This window comes from Ambystoma mexicanum, chromosome 2q (genome assembly GCF_040938575.1).
Source record: "Ambystoma mexicanum isolate Mex_15411 chromosome 2q, UKY_AmexF1_1, whole genome shotgun sequence".
NCBI classification, from domain to species: Eukaryota; Metazoa; Chordata; class Amphibia; order Caudata; family Ambystomatidae; genus Ambystoma; species Ambystoma mexicanum.
In genome coordinates, this window is record NC_090924.1 from 1,392,496,463 (window position 1) to 1,392,523,974 (window position 27,512).

At 47.2% G+C, this 27,512-nt stretch overlaps 1 protein-coding gene across 3 annotated transcripts in view; it reads right to left on the minus strand.

Moving 5' to 3' along the window:
- RAB5A (RAB5A, member RAS oncogene family) overlaps positions 1–27,512 on the minus strand; it is a 300,874-nt gene that overhangs the window by 164,771 nt on the left and 108,591 nt on the right. For all 3 annotated transcript variants that reach the window (XM_069648878.1, XM_069648879.1, XM_069648880.1), the window contains exon 4: positions 4,540–4,662. In XM_069648878.1, coding sequence (XP_069504979.1) covers positions 4,540–4,662 — 123 coding nt within the window. The remainder of the gene's footprint in view (positions 1–4,539; positions 4,663–27,512) is intronic.

A 27,512-nucleotide genomic window follows, 5' to 3' on the forward strand; every position in this document is an offset into this window, starting at 1 on the left:
GAATAGCCTCCCTACCACTCTCCATCTTCAGCCTGACCTTGTTCCAGAAACTCCTCCAGACCTTCCTCTTCTCTTCCATCGCTCTCCCTCTACTCTGCTAACCTAGCTCTCTGCTCTCTCCCTCTTCCTTACAGTTTGCTAACTGGCCGCCTGGTGTACCTCAGTCTCACAGGTTCCAGGAACCTCCCCCCCCACCCCCACCAGTCCGCTCTTGCACTTGCCTCAGGGCCCTGCACCCACCCACCTTCACGCCACTTGGAAATAACTCAAGAGAGTGGCTCTGTCTACACTTAACTCTGTCTCCACCGACTGGGACCTCCCCTCCCTGTTACAGTCTACACACTTGCAGGATCCAAATACAACATGCCTGAAGATAGTCTGTCTTTTCTCCCCTGTCTTCTCCCCTTAATTCCACTGGTAAAACCGCAGAATCGCCATCAAGCCTATTTGCTAGGTCTCAATTGTTAAATGTATATTAAGCACTTATTCTGCCTGTGCAGACTATTGAAGTCTCTGAATTTCAAGGGCTCTGAGCGACTATTTTCCCCTTATTCCGACCCTCCTTGAGAGCTATGAAACACTTTCCTGTGTATAGGCGCTATAAAAATAAATACAATAAAACTGGACACTGTCTCGCATGCCCATTTGGGGCCATACAATTTAAAACTGCACATTTTGCATATTTGATAAGTATTACAATAATTAAATAAATCCACAATCTCAAACCATGACCTAATTTATGTTCGGACCATGTTCCTATTGGTTACCTCGTATGAAGTATTCCTGACAAAGAAGCTCTGTGCTAACTGGATTATAGAACTTTAGATAACTTTTAGCCTTTGTGTCTCACCGAGAACTGACCAACAGGAAGGTGGGCAACAATAAGGACAAATGTTGGCAAAGCACTGAATATTATAATTTGGGTTGTTTTCCATTCCCCTGCACGTCCTGAAACACCCATCCCACTATCTCTTTAATGAACCACCAAGCTGAGTGGTGTTGGGATTTCAATTTCAGCTACTTTCTTCGAATTATCCTAGCAGTTACCTCACAAAACAGGGCTTCTCGTGGCACTGTGGGCGCAGTGCTCATGCTCGAGCTTTGTAAATTGGCAGTGATGCCATGTCATGTCATGTCCTTTGTATATTCATTTGCGTTTTGCATTGGCCCGGCACCTGCTTGTCCGGAATTGAGTTCCAAGCTATAGGGGCTGCTTCCTTTTCAACAGTTAATCAACGTCTGCTTTACCTACCAAAGCATCCTGACCTTGAGACATCCGCATGCACTCGCCACAAAATTAAATTCTATTGAAAGAGTCCCTAGTTCTGGAGAGCAGCTTAGCATAATTTAATGAAGTTTGCGGCCTGTAACTGTTATACTAACATGGCCGTTCTCTTGCTCACAATGGCAGCTCCCACTGTCAAACCACAAACTCGATAATTGGGCATTTCAGTTCAAAAGCTTTTGCTACATGTGCTTTCTAATACTTTGCTGCGTGTATATTTTTGCTGACTACATATTGCTTCATGTATATTTAACGATCGTTACAATGAGGCAACTTCCACGTGTCTACGCATCAGGCACGTTAACATTAAAAGCCCAATATCTAGTTGGCAGGGGCTTTCTCAGCTGGTATCTGCGCACACGCTCAGAATGCTGGATTTGCATAATAACAAGATGGAAGGCAAAGAAATGCAACAGAAAAGTAGCGTGCGAATGAAGAGCAGAAACAAAAACACGAGAGGGAGAGTGATAAATGGATGGCTAGCGTAGAGAGGACAGAGGAAGGAGAGCGAAGGAAAGAGGTAGAGAAAACAAGGCAGTTAGTGTATCAAAGGAGAAGAAAATGAACATTCTTGTCAACAAGTCTGGCTGCACCCCACTGTGGAACTATAATCCTTAGTGACTAGCCTTTTGCTGTCGGGATTGCTCCTATGCTGCCCCACCCACAATACAACAATCTGCCACATGTGTAGCCAGCCCTATTGCCACATATGGAACCCTCCTAAACCACACTCATTTGATAGCCATTCATTTTCTTGGCTCATCTTTACCTTGTAGACAAACTAAATGCCTCTTACAGATCTAAATGAGCTCACCGTCCAAAGTATCTAATTTCACCCCTTCTGTGGCTCAACAGGTTGAGAGCTATGTATGTGTGGGGACTGGTAGCCACCCATTAACCACCTCCCATAACTAGGGATACTTAGTATGTGCACCGCATGTGCCTTGCAACAGTTTCCCTCATGGTGCATACATGACAACCTGCTCCATTTAATTCGAGAGATGTTAATCCAGTTCATGGCTGTTATTTGCATTCTGGGACCAATGTAAACCAGGACTTTACAAGCATCTCATGTGTGAAATGGGGTATGACGGCTGCCTCCTCTTTCGGTGGATATCCCTGACAGTTCTTTTGCTAAGGGGCGGTGATGGGGGGGGGGGGGTCAGCCTTAAGAAGTTTAAAGGCTACTGTTAGAGCAGTTCAAAAAACAGGCAATTAAGATGGCTATGCATTTAAGGAAGCATGATCATGTCTCAGGAGCCCAGTGTATGCTGGACTGGATCCCAAAAGGACCAAATTCATGCTTGGTTCATGCTCCAAATATAGAAAATTCTCAATGGTCATGACCCTAATTATTTGTCAACTCTTCTAGAACCTCATGCCTAGGGGGCAAGCCATTGAGAGAACTTGGGTGTCTATTGTGGAATGCTTTACCTATATAAATTAGAAAATGCGCTTTGCTTCAGACTTAGATGTGGCTTTTAGCATTGCTTCTTTCATACAAGTACCTTGAATCTTGCTGAATTTTCATTTCTAACGGTCTGTCGCCATTAGGCATTTGTATTTTAGGTTTTGTTTGTGCATTTCACTTCTTGAGGGTATATGTCAAGCGGCTCCAAACTAGTTCACTGATAATCTGTTGCTCTCAATAAATGTTTTGTACTATTACTGCATGGTATAGAAATCAAGAAACTACGCATTGTCCTCGGGATAAGCACTATAGAAACACAAAGTAGCAATGAAAACAATAAGAAAAAGCTGTACATTCAGAGTCATCAAGAAAAGTTTTCTATTAGAAGCAGAAGAGAGCAGCCAGCGCTGCCAAGGCCAAAAAGCCTGCAGGGCCCAGCGTGTCCAACCTCGTCCTCAAGGCTGTGGCTGCCTCCACTGAGAGGAAGGGTGTCTCCCTGTCTGCCGTCAAGAAGGCTCCACGTGCCGGGGGATACGACGTGGACAAGAACAGCAGAGTTAAGATTGCCGTCAAGAGCCTGGTGAGCAAAGGAGCCCTAGCCCAGCTCAAGGCGACCGGGCCTTTGGATCCTTCAAGCTCAACAAGAAGCAGACGCACGGCAAGGAGATGGCAGTCAAGAAAGCGGCAGTGAAGACTCATCCAGAACAGGACTGCAAGACTTGCCCTTGGCCTCAAGGTCAGGGATCGTATCTCTCCAGGACTGAAATCTCTCCATTGGCTGCAAGGATCAAGGTCAAGACACTTTGCATTCTCCACAAAGCCTCCTGGGGCCTGAGATCACAATAACTCCAACTCTCTCTTCGGAAATATCTTCCTATTTGAGCTCTTCGCTCCTCCACCTCCAACTCCTTGAGGGTCAGCCGCTTGTCCAAGCAACAAATTGGGGGCAGATCTTTCTCTTCGGCTGACTTAAGCAGAACCATCTCTGGTTCTGAAAGCATCTCAAGACTTTCCTCTTCGCTTCTGACTTCTCTCTTTCCTCTTCCCTGCTGATCTCCTGTCTGATACTGCGTTGGTCACCTGGCTACCCTCTGAAATTCGAGCCCAGGTCCCCGGCCACCCAGTTGCACACCTTCACTGCCTCCTGGCAACCTGGCACTTGGGTCTGTATCTGCAACCTACAGTCCCATTACCTGCACTTACCAGACACTTGTTGTCTGCACTTAACCCTTGTACTGCCACGTGCTGGGAGCACTACTTGTTTTTGATGTTTTGATCCTGTGTCCTGCACTTGCTCCTCCTCCCCCTTCCCCTGGCACTTTTCCCCTTCCCCCTGCACTTGCGCGATCTCAATGTCACTAGTTGTCTTGTCCTCACCCCGTTTCCCCTGCCTTGCCTCGTCGCCCCTTGAAACACTTGTGTATCGGCACGTTATAAATATCATATTATAATCCACAACTTTTTGGCTCCATATTTCCATGGTTTGCCAGCTGGAGAAAATGGGAAGGCAGAGTTGGTGCAGGGAAAATTTGGAGCACATTTTTTTTTTGTTGAAGTAAATGAAATCAAGAACATGGTCTGACTTACCCGATCATTAAAAGCACACTTAATGGGGAGGGGACTTTGTAAGTTTGAATCGGAGCAACACACCCAAAAATGGTTTGCTCTATGAGGGCAAGTCCAGGACATAGTGTGCACTGAATACATTTACTGGCAGAGGGGGGTTAAACTTCTCCCACTAGAACCAGTCTCATTTTTGTGCCACCAAACCTTTCAATATACAAATAAATCAAACGATATTTCAAAACATATAATGTAAACGATTTATTCTTATGTGACATACCTGAAAATCTACAGCTCTCTTGCTAGCGAGATCCGCCTTGTTTCCAGATAATGCTATCACAATGTTAGGACTTGCTTGTCTTTGAAGTTCTTTCACCCAGTTTTTCCCTCTTGCAAAGGACTCCTGTAAAAGCGATAAGTAAAACGATAAGCATTTCAATAGCAAAATTGTAGTTCATTTTGAGCCATACATCTTATTTAAAGGGTATTGCTACCAAAATCTCCCATTACTTTTGCAAGTTACGCCATCTAATACAATGACAATAATGCAATGCAAACAGGCAAGGAACAGCCATTGGTATGCACAAATACAAACCCATTTGGTCAGTTTTGTCTTTTCCACTAACTCTCCAATTAACAATGCACCTAATAGATGATGCGGGATTAGAGGCATTTCTGGGTCAGGGTGCACAAATGTCAGGAAGGGGGCAGGCAGGTGGATACAGCTAATTAGTGAGGGTTGGGGACAGGAGACACGACAAGGGGGGTGGGTCACAGCTTCAAAAGAACAAGGCCTGAGGGCACACTGATGACAAGAATCTGAGCAAGGCCAGAGCCTGGACGAGGAAAGATACTGCCCAAGAAAGGAGGTCAGCTAAAAACAAACGCTGCAAAGATGGCATGGAAAAAAACCTGGTACTCTTGGCTTTTTTACTTACTTTTTATCTCACTAGAGTGAGATAAAGTGATGTGGCAGCATACAACAAAAAGCTCCTTTGACTGCCGTTAGATGTAAATATACACTTGAAACTAAGTTTAATTTTCAGGCATCTCGATATGACCAAAATTGTGTAAAGGTGATCTGTGCGACCACCTCCCTTTACCCCCTCCACCTCCAGGTGCGGAGGCCATAACATTTTGTCTGTGGCAATCTGGCTTGCTGCGGGTGCTGGGGTCATGAACAGTTCATGTCAAAGAATTAATCTCTTTTGGGTGTGTCAGGGTGTTGACCCTGTCAGGGGAAGCAGGGACCCCCTCCTAACCTGGGTAGGCGGTCTACCACGGCATATGCCAGAGCCGATCATACCCCAGAGGTGGTGTGAGGAGTTTGGGATGGGTGGTCCAGCCTCTCACCCCCTCAGCATGTCATGTACGGACATCAGTACCACTGACTTTTCCACTGTTCCTACAAACCTTTGTTCTGGCCTAAGGCCATTCATTCATTCATTTCAGATTTGCATAATCCAGGAACCATCACATCACTAGAAGACCTTACCAAACGGGTGGAGGATACCAGCTGCATGTCTCACTCAAGAGACAACTGCAAACACACCTGCGAAGAGACATCTCTTCTTGAGAGACAGACAAAAACAGAGAGCGACAGACACACCATTGCAGTGAGCTTTAGCATTCCCCAGACAGAAAGCCGGGGAGACTGCTCGTGAATGGAAAGGGGCAGTGCCAATCATGGACTTTCAAACTTTGCAACATAAAAGCCCTGTCCTAAGGTAAAACAAAGGGGGAGATGGGCTGAATAAAACAGTTGACTTTAAGGACTGAAGTCACTCCCATGTAATCTCACACGAAACAAAAAAAAAATACAACCCGCTAGGAAAAAAGGCCCAAGAAACTCTTGCAAGGATTAACAAGTATTTATTTCCATACAATAAGTAAAAGCGCCAACAAAGGAGACTGATTCCTGTTAGGGAGAATTCTCAGAAATCCGCCAATTCCCTTCACCTTAGAGACCCCCCCAGCAACCTTGCTGGATTTTGAGGACTTGATTTTTTTAACCTCGAGAGAGTGAGACCCTTTTTCCCACTCATGTATTTTAATGTGAATTTTTACTTTGTGTTTCTTTTGGTTATGGAGTCTGGCAAACTCCATAGGCACCATATTTTACATTTTGTCACACAGCACCTTCAGTGCAGTGGCACAGGGAAGTCTTACAGATTTCTCCAAGGTTTGTATACCTTTCTCCAAGGTAAACTACTGTTTCCCGGAGCAGTAAAGTGAAATTGACTTTACCTACCATTGTGACTTTCTAGACCCAGCACACACTATCTTACAATAGAGTGCTGGAGGGGTTACTTAGTATCCCCTGCGTCTAGATCCTCATGTAACATTTTTTGTTGCCCTTTCCTCACTGAACGGCTGGTGGCAGTGGTTTAGTTTTCAACTACCATGGTTTGTATTTACCGTGGCCGTTTGCATCCTCCGGTAAAGCAACTGAGGGAGCCATCTTTTTCAAAATGGTGCAGAGCCATCTTTGACAAAATGGTCCCCGGTCGTTTTTTTTCGCCATGTCTTTGTGGAAAGGTCCTTCTAGAGATTTTCTCTGTGCGCCAATCCAGATTTGGCCTCTTTTTTGCCTTTGGCCAGATTCAGGAGTGAAGCCCACCTCTGGCTCCAGAGTGTCTGGGGTAGGCATGAAGTGAGGGAGGTGCCCGAAACTCCCTGTGCTTAGTCTCCTAGGAGACCCAAATGCACTCTGTGGTAATTGGCTGGCTGACTGTCCGGCAAGGACAACCACCCTGCTGGGTGAGTGACAGCTAGGCTGGAATGAATGGGAGAGAACTGTATAAAGGGCGGGTCTTTTGGCTTGGAAGGCAGAGTCGACCACTGGACGAAGGAACCGAAGAAGAGCTTGAAGATGCATGCTGCAACTCCTGGACCATTGGTTTGCCCGGTGAAGCCCTGCTGCACTGCCGAAAAGCCAAGTTTGCATCGACAGAGGCCCCTGCAAGGGCGACTTCTCCCTTTTAGTTGGTGGGACCAATCAACTCCAAAGTAAGCCACCTGGACATCCATGTCTGAGCTGGTTGAATTTCCAGAGCTGCTGGAAACCGTAGAGCCAGGGAGAGGAACACCAGATTGTGTTCGTTGCCTCCGGACTCCCAAGAAGCAGGACTGACCAAGCCTGAGCCCCCCTCAGAGTGCAGGACCCCAGAAGCAAGGAAAGTCCACCTCAACAGCCAGGAACCGCGTTGTTGCTATTTGCGATAGCCGTGAGAATCTGAAACGCGAAACAGCCACTGAAAGTGAAGTTTACCGGTTGCAAGTTTTGACCGTCCCAGTGCAGGAGTCCCCTGACGTCCTCCCTCTTGTCCCCACGACTGGCTCAGGAACAGCGAGATCTGCAGAGCTGCATAGAAACAGAAGTCATCAGCTGCATCTTTTCTTCATTGCTAAGGTACTGTAAAACAAGTCTAAGAGAATTTACCTCTTACTGTGGAAGTGCTCGTAACTTCTGCAACTCGCAAGTCTAATCAGCTTGTGGTCCCACATTTGATTCTTCTTTTTATCAAAGACTCCAAAGAACAAGTGCAAAGACTTTTCCATTTACTTACCAGAAGTGCTTCATCTTATCCAAGACTTTTGCCTATTGATTTTGGCTTAGCCTACTGAATTGTATGACTCTTCTAAGAGGATCTAAAAGTGTTTTGCCCTGCTTAAGAATATTTGTGATTTATTGTGTTCTAATAACCTTTGCCTTTTACCAACTTAAGAGTATCCTGAATGCAAACAGTAAGATATTAATGTCCCCAGCACCCTTGTTACTGAAGTCACCTGTGGGTGTAAGTTGCATCTGTGGGCCATCCCAAAAAGATCTTGTCTGATTCAGAAACTCAGAGTGTACAGTATTGAAGTATATTTGTGTGTTACTATTATATTGCTCCCTTCTAAAGAAGGCTTTATAACCGACTGATTTGTTTATGCAAGAAACCTTGACTAGGTTTATTTGAATACCTGTAACTGTGAATTTTTTTTCAACTCCACTACTGCTCACATTTCCCCTCTTGAGATAAGCCTGGCTGCTCAACACGCTACCAAAACTGTGTAGTACAAGCTTATACCAAAGGATGGGTTGCCTATACCAGTAGTCAGAGTTGCTTTTAGTGTTTCCAGAGGGTACTGCATTCAAACTTTGCCTAACACTGCCGCAGAACAATCTGAGGTCTGCCCACTTGCGTTTCATGTTACAAGCACAAACAACGTCACTGATGATGCAATTACGGATAGGACAATTCTTCAATCCCTAGTGGATGGTACACATGCATGTTCCATATGGTATACTAGGCCATTGGCCCGTCTTCATCTGTCAGTCTTCACCCACGTGGGCACTGCTAGGCTCGTCATTCGATACGTGGTTGGCCTATCAATTATATTCTAGTGATAACAATGTTATTCTATAATGGCTACACTACACCTGGCAGATACATGGATGAGTCTCTAGGGGAGAGCTGACCAGCAACTCCCAAGATCCTCCACCTATGGTTTGTGCTATAATTTAGACTACTCACTGCAGAAATCACGTGACCCACTTATGAGGGTGTGATTGCCTTGCCTTCTGATCTTAGTGATCGATCGGGGTGTAAAGGTTTTATGGTCGGTGGTCTCGGCTTGGATGGTATTGTGGCATGCAGGGGTCTCAGGATGAAAGTGCTGCCAAGTTGTATTTCTTATGCAGGAATTGTTGGGGCAGGAGGGCCTTGCCATCGGTTCTGTGCTTGCTGGGCGCATTCCTCCCTGCGTGCGAGGGCCTGTAATTCTTTGGAACAATGTAGGATTTCATGGGCTGTGTGGGACCTGGCTGGGGTGTGGGTGCTTGCGCTCATGCGAGAGACCTGATATTCAAACACCTAATACTATTTGCTGCCCTTGAGCCAACTTGAGCCGCCGCTACTCGCATCCACGAGGAGCCTAGAAGCCTGCAGCACTACACAGTGCAATCTGATTGGCTGACTCAGAGCCTTCCTCCCAGGACGACCTGAGCGGGAAGGCTAAGCCGGCCTTATTCGAAGGCCGAGTTCTAAGGCTGCCACTTCTCAGCAGCGCGCCGCTCCCCTGCCCCAGCAGACACACCCAGAAGGTAAGCTACCTGGCAAAATGCTGGTTCCTCGGCTCATCCCGCAGTTGTGTATCAACCATATGCACGCCCTCTAAACTGGCAGTCAAACCCACCTCCAGCCCACTCGCCTGTATGCTCCATCGACTCAGAACACGCACCACCCCGATAGACCGCTGCTCCCTGGCTAGAGATGGAACATCCAGGAATGCCTTATTAGGCAGCCGCATCCAACTCCCCCCCCCCACCCCTCCCATCCGAACACCACAATTCACGCCCAGACAATCAGGCATACGTGAGTTCCACACATCCCCAGCCTGTTCCGAAGATCCGACCCACAGCCACCTCATGCAGCAGCACTGCCTCGATTCGCTGCAGAGATCGCCATCACCCATCTCCCCTCACACGGATGACATGGAACTCTTCTACCACGGCGACCGCTAGCCCACCGCACATGTCCCTCCCTGCCTCCGGATCTCATGCTTCATCTCACAAAACATCTGCTGTGGCCCGACCTAAGTTAAGGGTTACTGACCTACCACCCCAACTCAAGAACAGGGGCAATCCCCCATTCTCTTTTGCCAGTACTGGACTTCCGCCACCGGCTGCACTCCTACAACATAGCCTCATCCCCTGGACACTATGTTGGTCACTAAACAATTGGGTCGTGACGCAAATAATGATACTTCCAATGTTCACCTGGCCACTACTGCTAATGTTGCTTGTGATATGAATGATGACACCTCAAATGTTCACTTGGCCACCACCGCCGTTACCAGTGCTAGTGTTGCTCATAAAGTCAATAACACCACAAATACTTATGTGGTTAACACTGCTAATGTTGCTCACCACGCAAATGTTCCCATCACTAATGCCACAACTCCAAATGTTGTTCATAACCAACCACAACATTGCCATTGCGCCCACTCTTAGTACCCCCATTGGTGCTGGCCCAACAATCTATGCACCCTCACCCTCCTATCCACAGACCACACTAAGTTGTGCACTAATCAATGCCCGCTCCCTCCCAGTTTATGCCTTAGACATTCACGAATTGCCCACCACCCACAATCTTGATCTCCTATTAATCTCTGAAAACTGGCTTCATGAAGCCGCAGGCCCATCTATCTCACTAGCACTCCCTCCAGGGTACACCATTTTCAGACAAGACCGCCCCACCACTAAGAGGGGAAGGGGTAGCCCTCACAGCAAGCAAGTCTATCCCCATCAGACAGATCGTCACCGCCTTTGAAGGAAATAGCAACCTAGTTCTAAAACTGTCCACATCCCACAACTGCACCGTCATGCTATACATTGTCTACAAGCCCCGAGGCAGACTTCCAAGAAACGCTCATCCAACTCCCATCGGACAACCTCAAGACGTCCTCCAAGGTCATCCTCCTAGGAGACCCGATTCTAGGATTCAATGAGCCCAGAGATCCTCATCACTCGCTAAAGCTTTAAAAACATCCTAGGCTTCAGGGAATCCATCACAGAGCCCACACACATCAAAGGCCGTACCATGGACTGGCTTTCCAACCATAACTGCCCACCCTCCATTATTTCCATCTCCCCCTGGACTGATCATGACATCACCCTCCTCAATCTCTCCCAAGAAAGAGAACCTCTGCACCACTCCCCTCCCACCGACATTAGCTAGAAGCTCCCACAAGCTCACCAAAGATGGACTACTACCCTACCTTCAGGCCCAAGCCCTCAGGCCACCTTTCTCCAACAACCCAGAAATACTAGCAGAAATATACACCACCACACTAAAACAGGCAGTTGGACAATAGCACCACTAGCACCGCGAAAAGCCAAACCCACAAAACACCAACACATGATCTCCTAGATCTCTGCTCAATGAAAAACGTACCGCTTTATCCGCCTGGCAAACAACCTAGACTGCTCTAAACAAGAGTTCAACAAACTTTCTAGAGAACACAAAAAAGCAATCATGCAAGCCAAGGTCACATGCTTTAATTCCAGGATTTCCAATGCCAAGTCTGACGCAAAAGAGGTTTTTGCCATCCTCGGGGAGCTGTAAACTCCCATCCCCCAGGCCATGACCAAGAATGAAGTCTGGTGCACAGTGCACAGATATACAGTCAACCATGCTTAGCAAACTAGACCTACAGCATAACAGAATCCATACCAACCAGCTCACCCTGACGCCACCAGCCCTCCAATCACAACACTCATAACACACCACTCTTCTTTTTCAAGGAAGTGCTCACTCATGAAAAGGAGCAAACCCTTGGACTGTAAAGGTGACATATGCCCTGCCATAATCAAAGACTATGCAGCCACCCTTGTGCCATTCCTTGCAGCATTCATTAATGGCTCTTTTACCATGTGGACCGTCCCCTCCAGCATTAAGGAAGCTTGGGTACAGCCCCTTCAAAATCACTCAAGCCTGCACCCCCTAATAATTATAGAAACATAACCGTCCCTTTCCTGCTAAAAATCTTAGACAAAGCCTACCTACAGGTACAACAATTCCTAGAATCTAACTGAACCCTAGGTCTACGACAGTCTGGCTTCCGCCCGGGCCATGGCACGGAATCTGCCTTGCAAATTTCTAAAAAACCAGCTAGACAACATCAAGGACACAGGCCAACTTGCCCTGCTCTACAACATCTTTACCAGACCTCTGTTCAACATCCTGGATTCCCTAGGCATAGCATACACTAACTATTCCGGCGACATCCATGGCCTCCTCCCCAGTCCCTCAACTCAGCCTACTCCACCATCCAGGCCTGGATGGCAGCAAATTGGCTATGTCTCAATTGAGACAAAACTGAACTCCTACTGGTAGGACCGTGCTGCGTTCTGAAACCTAGTAAATGATGACGGCGGCCATCTTGAAGAAACAATAGACCGCTGATGAGAAAGCAGAGCTCAGCCTAGTGGAACATTCTAATGGAGTCTCCATCAGTACCAGTGTTTCCAGGGGCAAACACTGACACTCTGACCCACCCTGCCTCTCCATGAGAATTAACAGAACAAGCGCCTCAAGACCCACCAGAACACCCTACTCTAACCGACTGATGGTCCCTAGAGTAAAACGAGCCAGGGCTGGCGGGGCAAGCTTCCCATACATTGCACTAGGCATTGGAACTCTCCCACACACTATCAGAGCTGAACCCTCACACCCTGCTTTCCGCAAAGCTCTCAAAACTTGTCTAACCAACAAACTGTTGATTTTGCCTGCAATATATGCTATACTGTATGTTTCATGTAACTAAGCCGCCTTCCTCTAACAGTGCTGCGATGCCCACAGGCTGATTGTGCACTTTATAAATGTAAAAAATACAGCCATTTGTCTAAGATGGTGTTAGGCAGAATTCTCAGAAATGTGCTTAGTCCTCTCTACATTAGAGACCCCCAGCGCTTTTGCTGGACTCTCGGACTATTCAACCTGCGAGAGAGACTTTTTCCCCACTCTCTCATGTAATTTTCTGTGATTTAACACCGTTTCATTTTGGTTTTGGAGTCGGACAAACTAGATGGGCATCATCTTTGCATTGTGACTCACAGCACCTTCAGTGCAGTGGCACAGGGAAGTCTCCTAGATTTCCCAAAGGTTTAAATACCTTCTCTTGGATACACTACTGTTTCCAAGAACTTTCTAGACCCAGCACACACTATCTTACAATAGGGTGCTGGAGGGGTTACTTAGTATCCCCTTTAATTTTATGTTATCCTTTCTACAATTAACGGCTGGTGGCAGTGGTTTAACTTTTAACTACCATTGGGAGTTTTTACCGCGGGTTGCATTCCAAGCAAGGCACCCATGGGTGCCCATTTTGTCAAAATGGCCTGGTCTTTTTTCACCATTTCTTGCTGGAATGGTCCTTCTTGAGATTTACTCTGCGCGCCTAACCAGGTTTGGTCCCTTTGTTCGTTTTGTCTTTGGCGGGATTCACGAGTGAAGCCCGCCCCTGGCTCCAGTATGTGGGGCATGAAGTGAGGGAGGTGCCTAAAACTCCCTATGCTTAATCCCCTTGGTTACAGGAATGCACCCAAAGGTGACTGCCCGACAAGAACAGCCATCCTGCTGTGTGATTGAGAGATAGGCTGGAAGGAATGGGAGAAAGCTGCACAAAAGGTGAGGCTTTTTGGCTTGGAAGGCTGAGTCGACCACTGGACGAAGGTATCCGAAGAAGAACTTGGAAGAGGCGCCTGCTGCAACTCCTGGGCCATTTGATTGCCCGGTGAAGCCTTGAGTTGGTGGGACCAATCAACTTCAAACTGAACTCGTTTGGACATCCTATCGGAGCTGGATGTACTTCCACTGCTGCTGGAACCAAAGTGTCAGGGAGAGGAACACCAAACTGAGTGCATCACTTTTAAGACGGACCCAAGCTGCTGGAAGATCCTCTAGACTTCCAGTAAGCAAGACTGACCAAGCCTGAGCCACCTCAACAGAGTGCTGGATGTGGGGAAAGTCCAGAGTTGTGTCCGTGCGACCGCGGTGGTGCTATTTGCTGAGACTCAAGGAGCTAAACCAGCGAAGTGCAGCTAAACAGAAGTTGGTCCTTTTCTGCCGCCGACCGTCCCGTTGTCTGGTAGCAGTCCCCAGAAGACCTCCCTCTTGTCCCCACAACCGAGGGCCAGGCAAAACAGGATCTATAGAGCCACACAGGAACAGAAGACGGCTGGAACCATTTCTTCTAACCAAAAGGTACTGTACAGTGTAACAGTACTCTCGTCTTGTAGCCTTTCTTGATCTCAGTTGAGACTTGTCTTGGTTAGTTCTGTAGAGTTGCTTGCATCTTCTACCCCTCACAAGCCCCCAGCTTGTGACCCTACATTGATTCTACTTTTTCTACAAAACTTCTAAAACATTGTGCAAGACTTTTACTTACCTGTAAGAAGTGCTTCAGCTCACCTAGACTTTTGCCCAATTAACATGGGCTGGCCTGGCTCCCTCAATGACTCTTCTCTCCCCTGCTTGTGTCTTACCTTCCTTCCAGGAAAGGGTTAACTTACTTTGCATTGGGGGTTCAAAAGTACTTACCTGCTTCAGAATGTGTGTGTGATCTCTTGTTTTATTCTGAAATCTCTTTACTTTGACACTCATTTCAGTATTGCTCTAAATGAAATGTACCAGTGGTATATTAACGTCCAAGCTATTAAAGTCACCTGAGGATGTAGGAAGTGTGTGTGCCATCCCAAATGGGTATTTGCTGATTTAGAGAAACTAAGTGTATTTTGGAGTGTATTTGTGCATTACTACTATATTGCCTCTTCTGAAGAAGGCTTATTCAAACTGACTGTTGTATGGAAGGAAAGGTCCTTGAAACCCCCTCCCCTCCCTTCCAACCTACGTGTGGATTAGGATTCATCCACCAGCCACCCATGCGCCTGTGGCCAGGTATGCGGGATGGCTGCGCGACGACCCATATGTATGCACACATTGGCCAGCAAGCTGATCCCAGACTCCATTTTGTACCATAAACCAGACTCCGTTTTGTACATTGCACCACCGGCCTCATGGACAAAGGTTGCCTACAGAGCTGCAGCTCTCCCCTCGAGATCGCGCACAGCAAGCGAGTCACATCCCTCACCCTCCTCCCTCTTGCATGTCTTCCAGCAGACCCGTTCCCACGGGAGACTAAGCGTGAACAAGCTACATGACAAACAGTGTATCTTTCACCTTCCGCAGTTCATCGCTGACCAATGAATGACCGGACAAAGGCTTGGGTTTGAAGACAACCATTCATCTGCCCAATCATGCCCAGTCCCATTGTAGACCCCACATTTTGACATCCACTGTGGATAACCCCCCCTAACCTTGCTCCCCTTTTGAAGTAAAAGATAACAGATCTCCCGCCTGTGTGCCACCCTGTTTCAACCACACTGTTAAGCAATCTGCAAAGGTTATAAATCCCATCCTGTCGGAATGTATGAAGGGGCTGATTCTAGGAAACGAAACAAGAAAGATATTCACCTATTTTACTGCACGTAATGACATTGGTCATATGTCTAGGCCCCATACTATTGAAGGAATATTGTTCTTTGAAAAACCTACCCTAATGTATGATATGTTAATTTACTTGTTCGAGATAATGCATGGTACACCATCCAGATGCTCACTGGCTTTTCAAATATACACGTGTGTTCACAAACATGTTTAACTTACATACGGTTCTAAATGTATATAATGCAAGACAGTAAAGCCACAAGGCTGTTATATATAGGCTTCACTTTATAACAAATGGTGCTCATGATAAACGAAAACATGCAAGCTATATGATCACAGTTTGCATATTATTCAATGTACCTACAACCACATTGGCATAATTCTACCTCGCATTCTAATGATTCGTATGTAACCCATCAAAGTAGATTTGCTAGAGTCCACAGGGCAAACACTGCGCCCCTCTCTCTCCTCTCCTGCAGGGCCATGCACTCCGCCCTCACCTTCCTCCCCCTCAGGCCAGGCTGACATTTAAAGGCCCTTGTTTCACGGACGATGTGATGCTACATATATAACCCCTCACCCTTCCCCCTGAGACTGCACCAAGTATCCACCATCCCCCAATCCCCCAGACCTAAAATAGAACCATAAACTTGCTCCACACCCCAGACTCTGGTTAAAGAAATATGGGCAACAAGCCTCTCATCCCACCACCTTTTTATGTGCCCTCTGACCAGGTAGTATCCCAGCTCACCCCAACCCTGACTGAGCATGGTGGCAATATATTTACTCTTCTACTAACATACTATAAGGGGGTCCCCCACTAGGTCTAACGTAGAAGAGTGATAGAGGTATCCCTGAAATGTGACCCCTGATAAGCCACCTGAACCCGTGAAGCAGTCCATTTATTGTATAGTATTTTTATGATGATGAAACACGAACACCACAAGTTATGTGCTATTTTTCTTGTGATGTTAGAATAACGATTTGTAGGATTTACAGGGCATTATTAATTATAGTCAACCCTGAATGAGAGTGCGTGGCCACAAGGGCAAATGTTAGTAAAGCCGAGATGCATCAACTAGACATCGCCTGACCCAGCGCTCCACCCAGACGAGTCCAGCGGACCTACAAGCATCACCATGACACCACGTGGAGCCTCGCCAATCTTGAAGCTTCGACCCTACATATTCCATACCATCTACTCCCCGTTGCCCAATCTCATCGATTCATGTAACCCCTAGTTCTACGTCATAGGTGATGTGGTTTTGTAACAAAACGAAGATGTTCTCCGATGCTTGGCAGAGCAATCTCTGCGTTTGCAGAGTTCTCTGCTTGCCCTATTTGGTTTTGGATAAACTTTACATTTTATATTCACCCGCACTTTGTCTTGGTCTCACTCCCTTCTGGGGTGTGTCCATTATTGACTCTCATTGGGGAGTTTGTATTGCATTTGGGTGGGGCGGGGGGGGTGGGGGGCGGGGGATGTTCACTTGCACTGTTAAATTAATAATGGTTTAATCAAGAAACCTTGAGTAAGTGTTTATTTGGATACTTGTCACTGTGAATGTTTGCAACTCCCCTACTGCTTACATTGACCTCTCTTGAGATAAGCCTGGCTGCTCAGCCACACTACCAACCTGTGTAGTTCAGACTTATACCAAAGGTTAGGTCCCTATTGCCAGGAGGTCACGGTTGTTGCAGTGCACCCAAAGGGTACTGCGCTAAATCTTGCCTAACAGGTGGCGTTTGCATTTGCATTTCTTCCATAGCTCCCAATACATGCATTACAATGATTGTTCACCCCCTTTGTGTATACCCTGCTCCCCAAGTGTGCCTTCTAACCTCTGTACCTTATTTGGTATCGCTTAAGGGGGTGAGAAGACACATCTCCTCCCCACCGATCCCCCCCTTTCGTTACTTCTACAGAAGCAAATTCCCAAATAGGTTCCCCCGGGGGCCCGCGAGTTGATCTATATTACTCTGCATTCCTTCTTGATTTCTCTTCTAGTTTTAGCTTATACGTACGGCAGTGAATCTTTAATTGGGACCCCATGCTCTACACATCTCGCAAGCTCATCCTGGCCTCGGCGTATTCTTCTGGTGCACATGTCATGTAAATGCATCCCCAGCTAGGTCAACCCAATGTTCGGTGTAGGTCTTGAGGTCAGGTTGGGGCTTGGTGACAGTGGTGGGGGGGTGTAAATCTCAACCATAGGTGTTTTATTTGGTTTGTCTGTCTGGGTACTGCTCTCTTTGGAAACACAAGGTGCTCTGGGTGTTAACCCAACCAAGACCATCATTGCGCTGTTTGACACAACATCGGAGTCCCATCTGACACGTGCAAAAAATAACCAAAATAAAAATGACAGGAACCAGCATCTTCTCCATCGCCCCCAGCCAGGATGCAACCCAAGACTAAGCCAGATCAAACCAGTCGTCCTGTATGCCCGCTTCTTTCTTCATGCGTACCCCCAGGTTGTGTACAGCCTCGATGACGTGTGACAGTGAGCCATTCCCGTCATCTTCGGGAGGCACTAAAGTGCAACAAGAATCGCCCATCTTTATGCACACACTACCTTCCATGGCAGTAAGAATGTCCGGACGTACCTATTTTGCATTGTCATTAGTCTTAGGGCCCGGAGTTCCACCTTTACAATGTTGAACCCATGTTCAGTTTCGTTTGCCAGTGGTATTAGTAACCAGCTGACAATTTGCAGCCATTTGGCATTGGCCGCTGCTTGCATCCACGGCCAGCATCAATGAGGCGAAAAGAGTTTCTGCTTTGCTAAAGAACCGATATTCACATGGTATTTTGCTGAGCAGGGTTGCCTAATCTTGGGACAGAAAGTTCAACCTCTTCTTCCTTTTAAGATGTTCACGCTTTTCTCTCTGGGAGGATGCAGAACTGTGGTGCTGGCAAGGTGTTTTTTTTCTTCAGGCGTTGGCATGGGGGTAGGGCAAACATTTGTGATGGCCCCCCATGCAGGTGTGCTTCTAGGATTACCAGTAGTGCTGAGTGTAGTGTGGCCAGTGAAAAATAGGAAGGAAGTGCAAGTACGCTTGTTGGAGACACACCCAGTAGTAATGCATCACTGCCGCCGTGCCTTTGAGATCAGTAATTTTTTGTTGCACTGTTCATTAGATCCTATTGTAAGCAGAATTGCATGCAGTACTCTGGGACCACCACATACAATTAATACTATAGGTGTAAGCAAAACCAACCTTTGGTATAAGTCTGTACTACACAGTTTGTGGTAGCGAGCTGAGGGTACTGCATGCAATTCTGCCTAACACTGGTGGCAGCAGTGGGATGAAAGGGAGAAAACTTTAAAAAGACGAGTCTCTTGGACTGGAAAGCAGAGTCGACCACTGGACTGAAAGAACGGATGACGAGCTAGAAAAGGACGGCTGCTGTAATTCCTGGACCATTGGTTTGCCCGGTGAAGCCCTGCTGCAGGTCCGAATCGCCAAGTTCATCTCGACAGAGAAGCCCCTTCAAGTTAGGCTTCTTTCTTTGAGTTGGTGGGACCAATCAACTCATAAGCCACCCGGATACTATTCTCAGAGCTGGTTAGGATTAACCAGGGGGAAGACACCAGCTTGTGTGCTTGATGACAGCTACTCCAAACAAAGATCTTCCTTTTTGCCAGCTTCTTTGACCCCGTCCCTGTGCAGTGCAGAAGTCCGCCGACATCCTCCCTCTTGTCCCCACGATTGAGGCTCAGGAACAGTGAGATCTGCAGGAATTGCCAGGAACCAACGTCTCCTGCTGCATCTTTTTCTTCATATTAAGGTACTGTGCCAACCCGATTGAGAGAACTTACCTCTCGCGGTGAAAGTTCGTGAAACTTTACCAACTTTCAGGCCTAATAAGCTTATGACCCAACACATGATTCTTTTTCGTACAAACTACTTCTGAGAACTTTGGCAAAGACTTTACTGTTTACTACAAGAACTGCTCTTCCCTATCCAAGACACTAGCCCATTGACTTTGGCCTAGGCCTATTGAACTGAATTGAGTCCTCTAGTGAACTGAAACTATTTGCATTTACTAAGAAAGTATGTGTGATCTATTCTATTAACTTGTGCCTTTTAACTCCCATTCAAAGAAACTGAAATGCCATTTTGCTCCTATTTCAGAAGAGCCTAAATTACTCAGAAACCTATTGGTTTGGTATTCAAGTATGTGTGTATAATATTAATTTGCCTCCTTCTAAAGAATGTTTTCTAAATGACTAATACATTAATAAGTGTCTTACCAAGAAACCTTGAGAGTAAGTGTACTTGAACCACTGTGATTGTAAGACCTCTCTGTAACCTCTTTTACTGCTCACATTCCCTCGAGATGAGCCTGCTGCTCAGCTCACTACGAAAAACTGTAGTACAGACCTATACCAAAGGTTGGTTTGGATTACACCTGTAGTCCTAATTGTATGTGGTGGTCCCAGAGGGTACTTCATGCAATTCTGCCTAACACCTACAGGTATCGTTCCAGCACTGTAAAAGCAAAGTTCATATTTTTCTTCTCTGTGCACTTTACTAGTTTTTCCATTGCTTCAATCCATGTTAGTTTTGCGATTTGTTCAGTCCAGAATTGTGCGCATGCCACTTCCACCCTTGCCAAGACCCCTTCTTCGTATCCCACGAGGCCCTCTTCCATGCAGCTCACTACTATTGCTTCTTGCCATTTATTATTCGAGTATTTAAGTCCTTCTATTACCAGATAAGGTATCGTTAGGCATTGTTTGCTTTTTGGATTGTTGTTGTATTTCAGGCGATCGGCATCCACCACTTTGAGTCTCACATTATGTGCCTGGAACTTCCCTTTGAGCCTACACAGCACAATGTGTACTAGGCATTGTGCCTCTATAACTGGTACTACCTGTGCTAGTAGGACCTTGGGTGCTCCTGACACATGCAGGTCTAATGAACACACATAGCAGCTATTATTCACTATTATTCACTCTTTCTTCCCACCGCTCAGATCAGTGTACCAACTGTTAAACAGTTCAAGGTGATTTACATCTTCTATAGCATCTAAACCAAGTCCACTATAGGCATCATATTTTTGCCTTTGAGCTGGTCTCTTTGTACATGTGGGTAGCCCTCTATATCCATTCATTACTACTGTTGCATTATTTACATCAGCGTCATTGATACATTTGGGAAGCAATAGGGGCCTAGCAATGTATTCTAATATTCCAGTTGGAGGGGTTGAGGTGTTCTCATTTTGGGGCATAGGGTTGTACTTTGGGAGTGATCCATTCGGTTGTGCGTTATACTCTGGGACCAAAACACATTTCTTTACCTCTGTGGATGCATGTGAGCCATAATTTACAGTAAGGTTATATGCACTTCATGCGCCTCCCAACCCCATTTTAAATTACCCTCTCATATATAAATACTCACTAAATACATTCCTAACCATGGAAATACAAAGACTATAGCTACTAAATGCATAGCACACATGAATACAAAAATCAAGAACAAACATCAAAATGATAACGCTTTCTAATATTTACCGAGTGGTTTGAATGTGGTGGAGGCATTAGCTCATATTGAGTGATCTGAGGCCAGCGTTTTTGCATGTGCACAGGTTTGGGAAGGAGCTTTACGCTATGGCAGTGGGGTATGCAGTGATAAAATCGCAGGAATAATGTTGCCTGTACAAAAATAATTGCGGCAAAACGCTGTGGTTTAACCCGTTAAAGGTGTAACCCATTACACCATTTAAGGGGAGCGGGGTAGAGGGGGTGTCCCCCGCATCCTTTACATGGATTGCAATGGCAAAACCACAACCTTTTTGCCGTGATATTTTGTGTCCACAGCCCTTTTTGCAGCGATTTTAACACATGGAAGCGGCAGTGGGGAAAGGCAATGCGGTAGATGCCCACGCCAATCTTTAAAGTGCTGGTGCAGCTCCTGAAGGGGCTTTCTGGACATCAGACAAGTGGTTCGAGAACCGGAGGCCCTTCACTTTGATGGCAAGAGGAGTTGCATAGACCACTTCAAAGAGCCAGTTGAACCTGGGGCTGTTGCACCTGCGAACAAAGAACCAAACGTAGACAAGTTCTCCTGGCAGCAGCGGTTGAGTGGGCGTGGACCTGTTGTGGAGCCAGCTGTAGATCCTGGGATGTTTTCTGATCGTGGTGGTGCGTGTAAAGGACCCCCTGGAGGGGGGTGTCTGTACTACTGCTCTCTATATGGCAGAGGAGAGGCACAGAGGACCCCAGTCAAGATTCTCCATTGTTGGTAGCAATGGACGAGCAATCAAGACCTAGCTTCTCAGGAGGTGACACAGGCTGGTTCTTAAGTACAGTGTAGTCCCCAAGCACCCAAAAAGGAATGTCCACACACTACAAGTTAAAACACAGCGCTTTATATAAATAAGGTTCAAGGTTATATACACACTAACGATAATACACTTTGTGCTTCGACAAATCTAAAATGGTAAATATATACAGTTCTAGGTGGTACCATGATTACTGAGATTCCATTAAAATGCACCAACTGTCTGTTCAAATAGCATACGAATCAACACAGCAAAAACGATATCAAGCATAGATTTAGGAGGAAGACAAGTTGGTTAGACAATTGGCAGAATACTGAGCCCTTACCGTTAGGCACAGTTCTGTATGAAGATTCCCCCACACCCCCACACCACCCCAACCCCACCTGGGGCAACCTGTAAATTAAGATGCACTACACGCCCTGTCTATGTATTGTCTATTTGAGTCTTTTCTTCTATAGTTCTGCAACCCAAATGTACCTTGTGTTGGAGAGTTTGTCAGGGACTCGACAGGCCCTTCTGGAGTGCACTCCCTTTCAGGCAGGAGCCACGGTTCGTCGAACTTCCGAGATGAAGGAAAGGTGAGCGTTGTCGTTGAGGCAGCAGCTTCGATCTTCGCGGTGCTCGTTAACGAAAGCTTGTGAACGTCCTGTGAAGAAGAGGGGTGCGGTGTACCTCGACAACGAGTGTTCGTTGCTGCAAAGTGTAAATGAAGAACTTTGGCCCAGCAAGGGCGTTGGCGAACGGGACGTGAACACTGCTGGCTTCAGTAGCTTCGTCCGCATCTGAAGTCTTCGTGTGGCAGGAAAACCTCCGGCGGATTCTCCTGGGTTGTCGATGGTCTTGACTTTCGCCAGCAGGACGAAAGCGGTCGACGACGATGATGATGATGATGAAGGGAGTCCTTGAATCAAATGTTCTTAGGCAAAGGGAGCACGGCGGCCCCGGACGGCGACAGCCGACGGATGGCTGTTCAGTGCTTCTCTTCTTTCTCCTCTGCAGTCCCTTCTTCGGTCAGCAGTCTTTCGTAGATCTGCCTACCAGGGAGCTTTGGCAAAGATCAACTGGTGCACGATGGTCCCTCGTAGCTCGGGGAGAGTTCTCCTAGCCAGGTCATCTCTTGGATCAGTTCTTGAAGGCACAGCTGCTTTCAGATTGCAACGAAGGGAACAGTGTCGGTTCCTCTTCTTCCGGCTTTGAGAGTAAGCATCAAGTATCAACTTCAGCTTCTGAACGATTTCTAGCAGTGAGAGGCCCCCAGATGAACAAGTTCTTACCTTGTAACTTTCTTTCGATGGGATGTTCCTCCGACGCATTCCTTATCTTTGATAATTCGTCTCCAGCTTGCTGGCCTCGTAAGTTTTCTCTGTAGAGGGCGCTGCGCGTCGACGTCCGCTGAGTCGATGTCCCTCGACAGCCAACATATCGGCGCTGACGTCACCATGCCCATAAATAGCAATACTCGGCGTCCGTTGCTCAGTTCCGTTTTGTAGCATAAGATAAGTCATGCCTGAATTAGTTATTAACCTTGAAGGAGCGTAAGCTGCAACCACAAGGGAAGTATTACTGGGGGGATGGATGGGAGGGGCGGTAAGGAATACGTCGGAGGAACATCCCATCGAAAGAACGTTACAAGGTAAGAAGTAACTTGTTCTTCGAAGGGATTGTGTCCTCCCGATGTATTCCTTATCTTTGATAGACTCCCATAGCAGTGGCATGTAATTGGAGGTGGGAGTAATAATGTCATGTATCCCTTTTAGGAATGAACCGAATGTAATACGGCTTTGCTATCTGGTCTCTTGACTAGTGGAGGAATCCAGGTTGTAAAATCTTGTGAATGTATGTGCGGACGACCATGTGGCAGCCACACATGTGTCTCGGACCGGTACCCCTTTTTGGAGGGGCGAAGAGGCTGCGATACCCCTGGTTGAATGAGACCTAAGATTTTGGGGTGGCTCTTTCCCTGCCAGTTTGCAAGATTCCAGAGTGGCCAAAATAATCCACCTGGAAATGGTCTGTTTTGTTATGGGTAGTCCCAATTTGTGACCTGAGTATCTTACAAACAGTTGGTCTGCTTGCCTAATCCTAGCCAGTCTGCTGATGTAAAAGCTTAGAGCTCGCCTGGGGTCCAGCCTATGTAGCCTTTCTTCCTCTTTCCCCGGATGGGGAGGAGGGTAGAATGAAGGTAAGGTAATTTTCTGAGTGATGTGAAATTCAGAAACCACCTTTGGGAGGAAATTAGGCTTCACCTGTAGGACAACTTTGTCCTTATGGAAAATTGTATGGGGGGGTTTACAAGAAAGAGCTTGTAATTCGCTCACCCTCCTAACAGATGTTAGTGCTACCAATAGGACAGTTTTAAGTGTGAGAAATCTCAGCGAACAAGAGTGGAGTGGTTCAAAGGGAGTACCCATTAGGAAATGTAAGACTAAATTTAAGTCCCATAAGGGAACTTGGAATGGTCTTGGAGGATAAACATTAGTTAATCCCTTGGGAAATTGTATTACTAGGGATAGTTTGAAATACGATGGTTCCTCCGCAGTGCGCTTGAAGATTGATAGCGCTGCGAGATAGCCTTTTACAGTGCCAACTTGAAGACCTGAGTTTGCCAAGTAGAGTAGAAACGATAACACTGTTGGTGTACCGCATGAAAAAGGGTCAATATTCTCTTCTCTACACCAGCTGCAAAATTTGTTCCAACGGCAGCGTTATAAAGACTTTGTTGCTGGCCTTCTGGCCGAAAGCAACACCTCCATGACATCATCAGGGAGGTCCCAATCCTTGTACCTCACCCTTTCAGAAGCCAAGCGTGAAGGTTGAAGGTTCTGATGTCTGGATGGAGAACCTGACCTCCCTTCTGTGAGAGAAGATTCTCTTTGAGTGGAAGACTGATTGGAGGGCAGATGGACATATCTAGAAGGTTCGGGTACCACGTTCTCCTTGCCCAGTCCGGGGCAATTAGGATCATGGTTTTCCGGAATCTTCTCAACCTCCTGATCATTTGAGGAATAACAGGGACTGGTGGAAACGCGTAAAGGAGTGGGAACTCCCAGTCCACTACGAACGCGTCCCCTAGAGCCCCTCTCGGGGGAAATTCCCTTGAACAGAACAGATCGCACTTCCTGTTGGCGCTGGTGGTGGACAGATCCACCTGAGGGGTTCCCCAAAGGGCGAAGATCTCGAAGGACTTCCTGAGCTAGCTCCCACTCTTGGGAGACTGTGCTCTGCCTGCTCAGAGCGTCCGCTGTCAAGTTCTTCTCTCCGGCTAGGTGGACTGCTGATAGAGAGATTCCTTCCTGAATTGCCCAAAGCCAGAGCTGCATTGCCTCTCTGCACAGTGGCAGTGACCCTACGCCTCTTTTGTTGAGGTAGTGCATGGCCACTGTGTTGTCCGTCATTATCAGGACATTTCTCCCCTGTACTGATGGCAGGAAAGCTTTCAGCGCTAGTCTGATCGCTCTCAGCTCCAATAGGTTGATGTGTAGTCTGGACTCCGATGGAGACCAACGACCGCTGATGGTCAAGTCGTTGGCATGGGCTCCCCACCCCGTGAGTGAGGCGTCTGACTACAGTTATCTCCGGCCATGGTTGCCAAAACAGTTCTCCTTTCAAGAGGTTGTCTGGATAGGCCCACCATTGAAGGTCGTGGGCTACCTTGTCCGGAATCCGGAGGAGATGTCATTCTTCCTGAGTATTGTGACAACTTGGTCCTTAGTGCCCGATGGAGAGATCTCATTCTCAGGCGAGCCTCTGGCACAAGGAAGATGCAGGATGCCATGAGGCCTAGCAATCTCAAAAAGTCGAAGGCTGGGAGATGTTGGGCATTTTGAAACTTGTCGACCATCTGCAGAATATCTTGAGCCCTCACCTCTGGTGGCGAGGCTTTTCCCAGGGAACTGTCCAGGACCGCTCCAATGAACTGGAGTCTCTGTGATGGTATCATCTGTGACTTCTTTAAATTGAGGGAGAAACCCAGTTTGTGAAGAAAGTGGCAGACATAATCTAGCTGGATCTGAGCTTGTTCCGAAGATACAGCTCTGATCAGCCAATCGTCCAGGTAGGGGTAGACGTGGATCCCTTCCCTCCTTAGACTTGCAGCCACTACCGACATTAGCTTGTACCAGCCCTTGTTCCTCTCCGCTACAGGTACCGGTTCTATGGCACCTTTCTCTAGCAGGTCTACAATTTCCTTTCCTGCAAGAGGAGCGAATCTGGAACTTTTAGAGAGCTGTGCCTCGGTGGATGACTCAGGGATGTGTAGGAAGGGTAGGCAGTAACCCTGGGCAACTGTCTCCAATGCCCAAGCATCTGACGTAATAGCCTGCCATTCCGTCAGATGGTGATTTAACCTGCCCCCTACAGGTGTTTTGTGTGGAAAGACCTCAGAGTGGTTTGGGAGCGGCTGATGCAGATGCCGAGAGTAAAGAAGCACCTGCTGCTTCTGCGGCCTTAGTACTTTTGACCCGTCCACCTCGGGTGGATCTCCTTTGGCCTCTTTGAGCCAGCTGTCCTCTGCCTTTCCCGAATGCGGAATAATAGCGAAAGGACTTTCCTCTCCCAGAGGTTCCTGAGGGGCGAAAAGGAGTTTGGCGGATTGCAGCTCCTAAAGATTTTGCTGCTGCTGCTTTAGATGTTTGCAACTTTTCCAGACTGTCATCAGCCTTTTTATCGAATAACGAAGAGCCGTCAAAGGGCATATTCAAAAGTCTGGCCTGTACATCTGGAGCAAAGCCAGACTTTCGCAACCACGCATGCCTGCGGATTGTAGTACTTGCCGCCATGGCCCTGCTGATACTGTCAGCGCAATCAATGCCAGTTTGGAGAGATTCACAGATGGCATCTTTGCCATCTTTAATGATGTTAAGGAAGGCTTCCCTTTCCTCTCCTTCCGGTATGCAGTCAGCCGCTGATGAAGCACAGTCCCACAGTGTGTGACTGAACCTGGCGAGCGCACAAGTGGCGTTGATGGACTTCAACGCCATACTATAAGCAGAAAAGACTTTTTGCCATAGAATCGTACCTTTTGTCATCTCTATCCTGTGGAACAGTAGGGTAAGCGGATCTGCTGCTTGATGAAGTTGCCGCTTGAACCACCAGGCTCTCTGGAGTCGGGTGTTTTGATAAATATTCATGGTCAGCCGCAGCTACTCTATACTTGGCTGACAATCTTTTATTGACTGCAGGGATAACCTCAGGAGTTTCCCAATTTGATGAAATCTTCCTTTGTAAGGCTGTATGGAAGGGGGCCCCAGGATCCTCCTGTGGACCTTTGTCTAGTATGTCTGTAAGGTCATCCTGTTGAAAAACAGGTGAAGGCGCAGACCAACCCATGAATTCAATAATCCTTGCCATTAGGGTTCTATAGGGGGTTTTGGCATGTTCCCCTGGGTCTGGTTTGACAAATTCCACTTCTGGGGAAGTGTCCAGCCCACTTGCCTCATCTAATGATTCCTGTAGGTCTTTCAACCTTCTTTCCTTAGAGGTAAAATCCTCTGAAACAGGTGGTGTGGTCCTCTGCAGCCCGAAGGGTCTTTCCTGGTCGGAATCCTCCCCTTCTTCATAGATTGAAGATAATCTGGGGTACTCTGACCTCGGAAATGGTGTAAAACCCATTTCTAAGGCAGAAGGAGTCAAACTCGTCATTATTGGGCGAGAAAACGTCGATGTCATCAACGCCGATGTGAAAGGCTTCTAATGCGCCAAGAAAGGCGTCGAGAAATCCGGAAGAGGCCTCGAAGAACTCGAGAGGATCGGGATCCTACTCGAGGATGTCGACGACGTTCTCGGCGTCGTGCCGAAGGCTCTTGGTATAACCATTGGCTGTGAAGTAGCCGTGGTTTTCTCTTATCGGCGAAGATGGTGCCTTCCTACCCGATGGCCCATGGCGCTCTCGGGTGGACTCTTTCGCCGGGTGCAACGACTCGCGGCGTTTCGATTTTTTGGGTTTTTCACCCAGGGTATCACCCT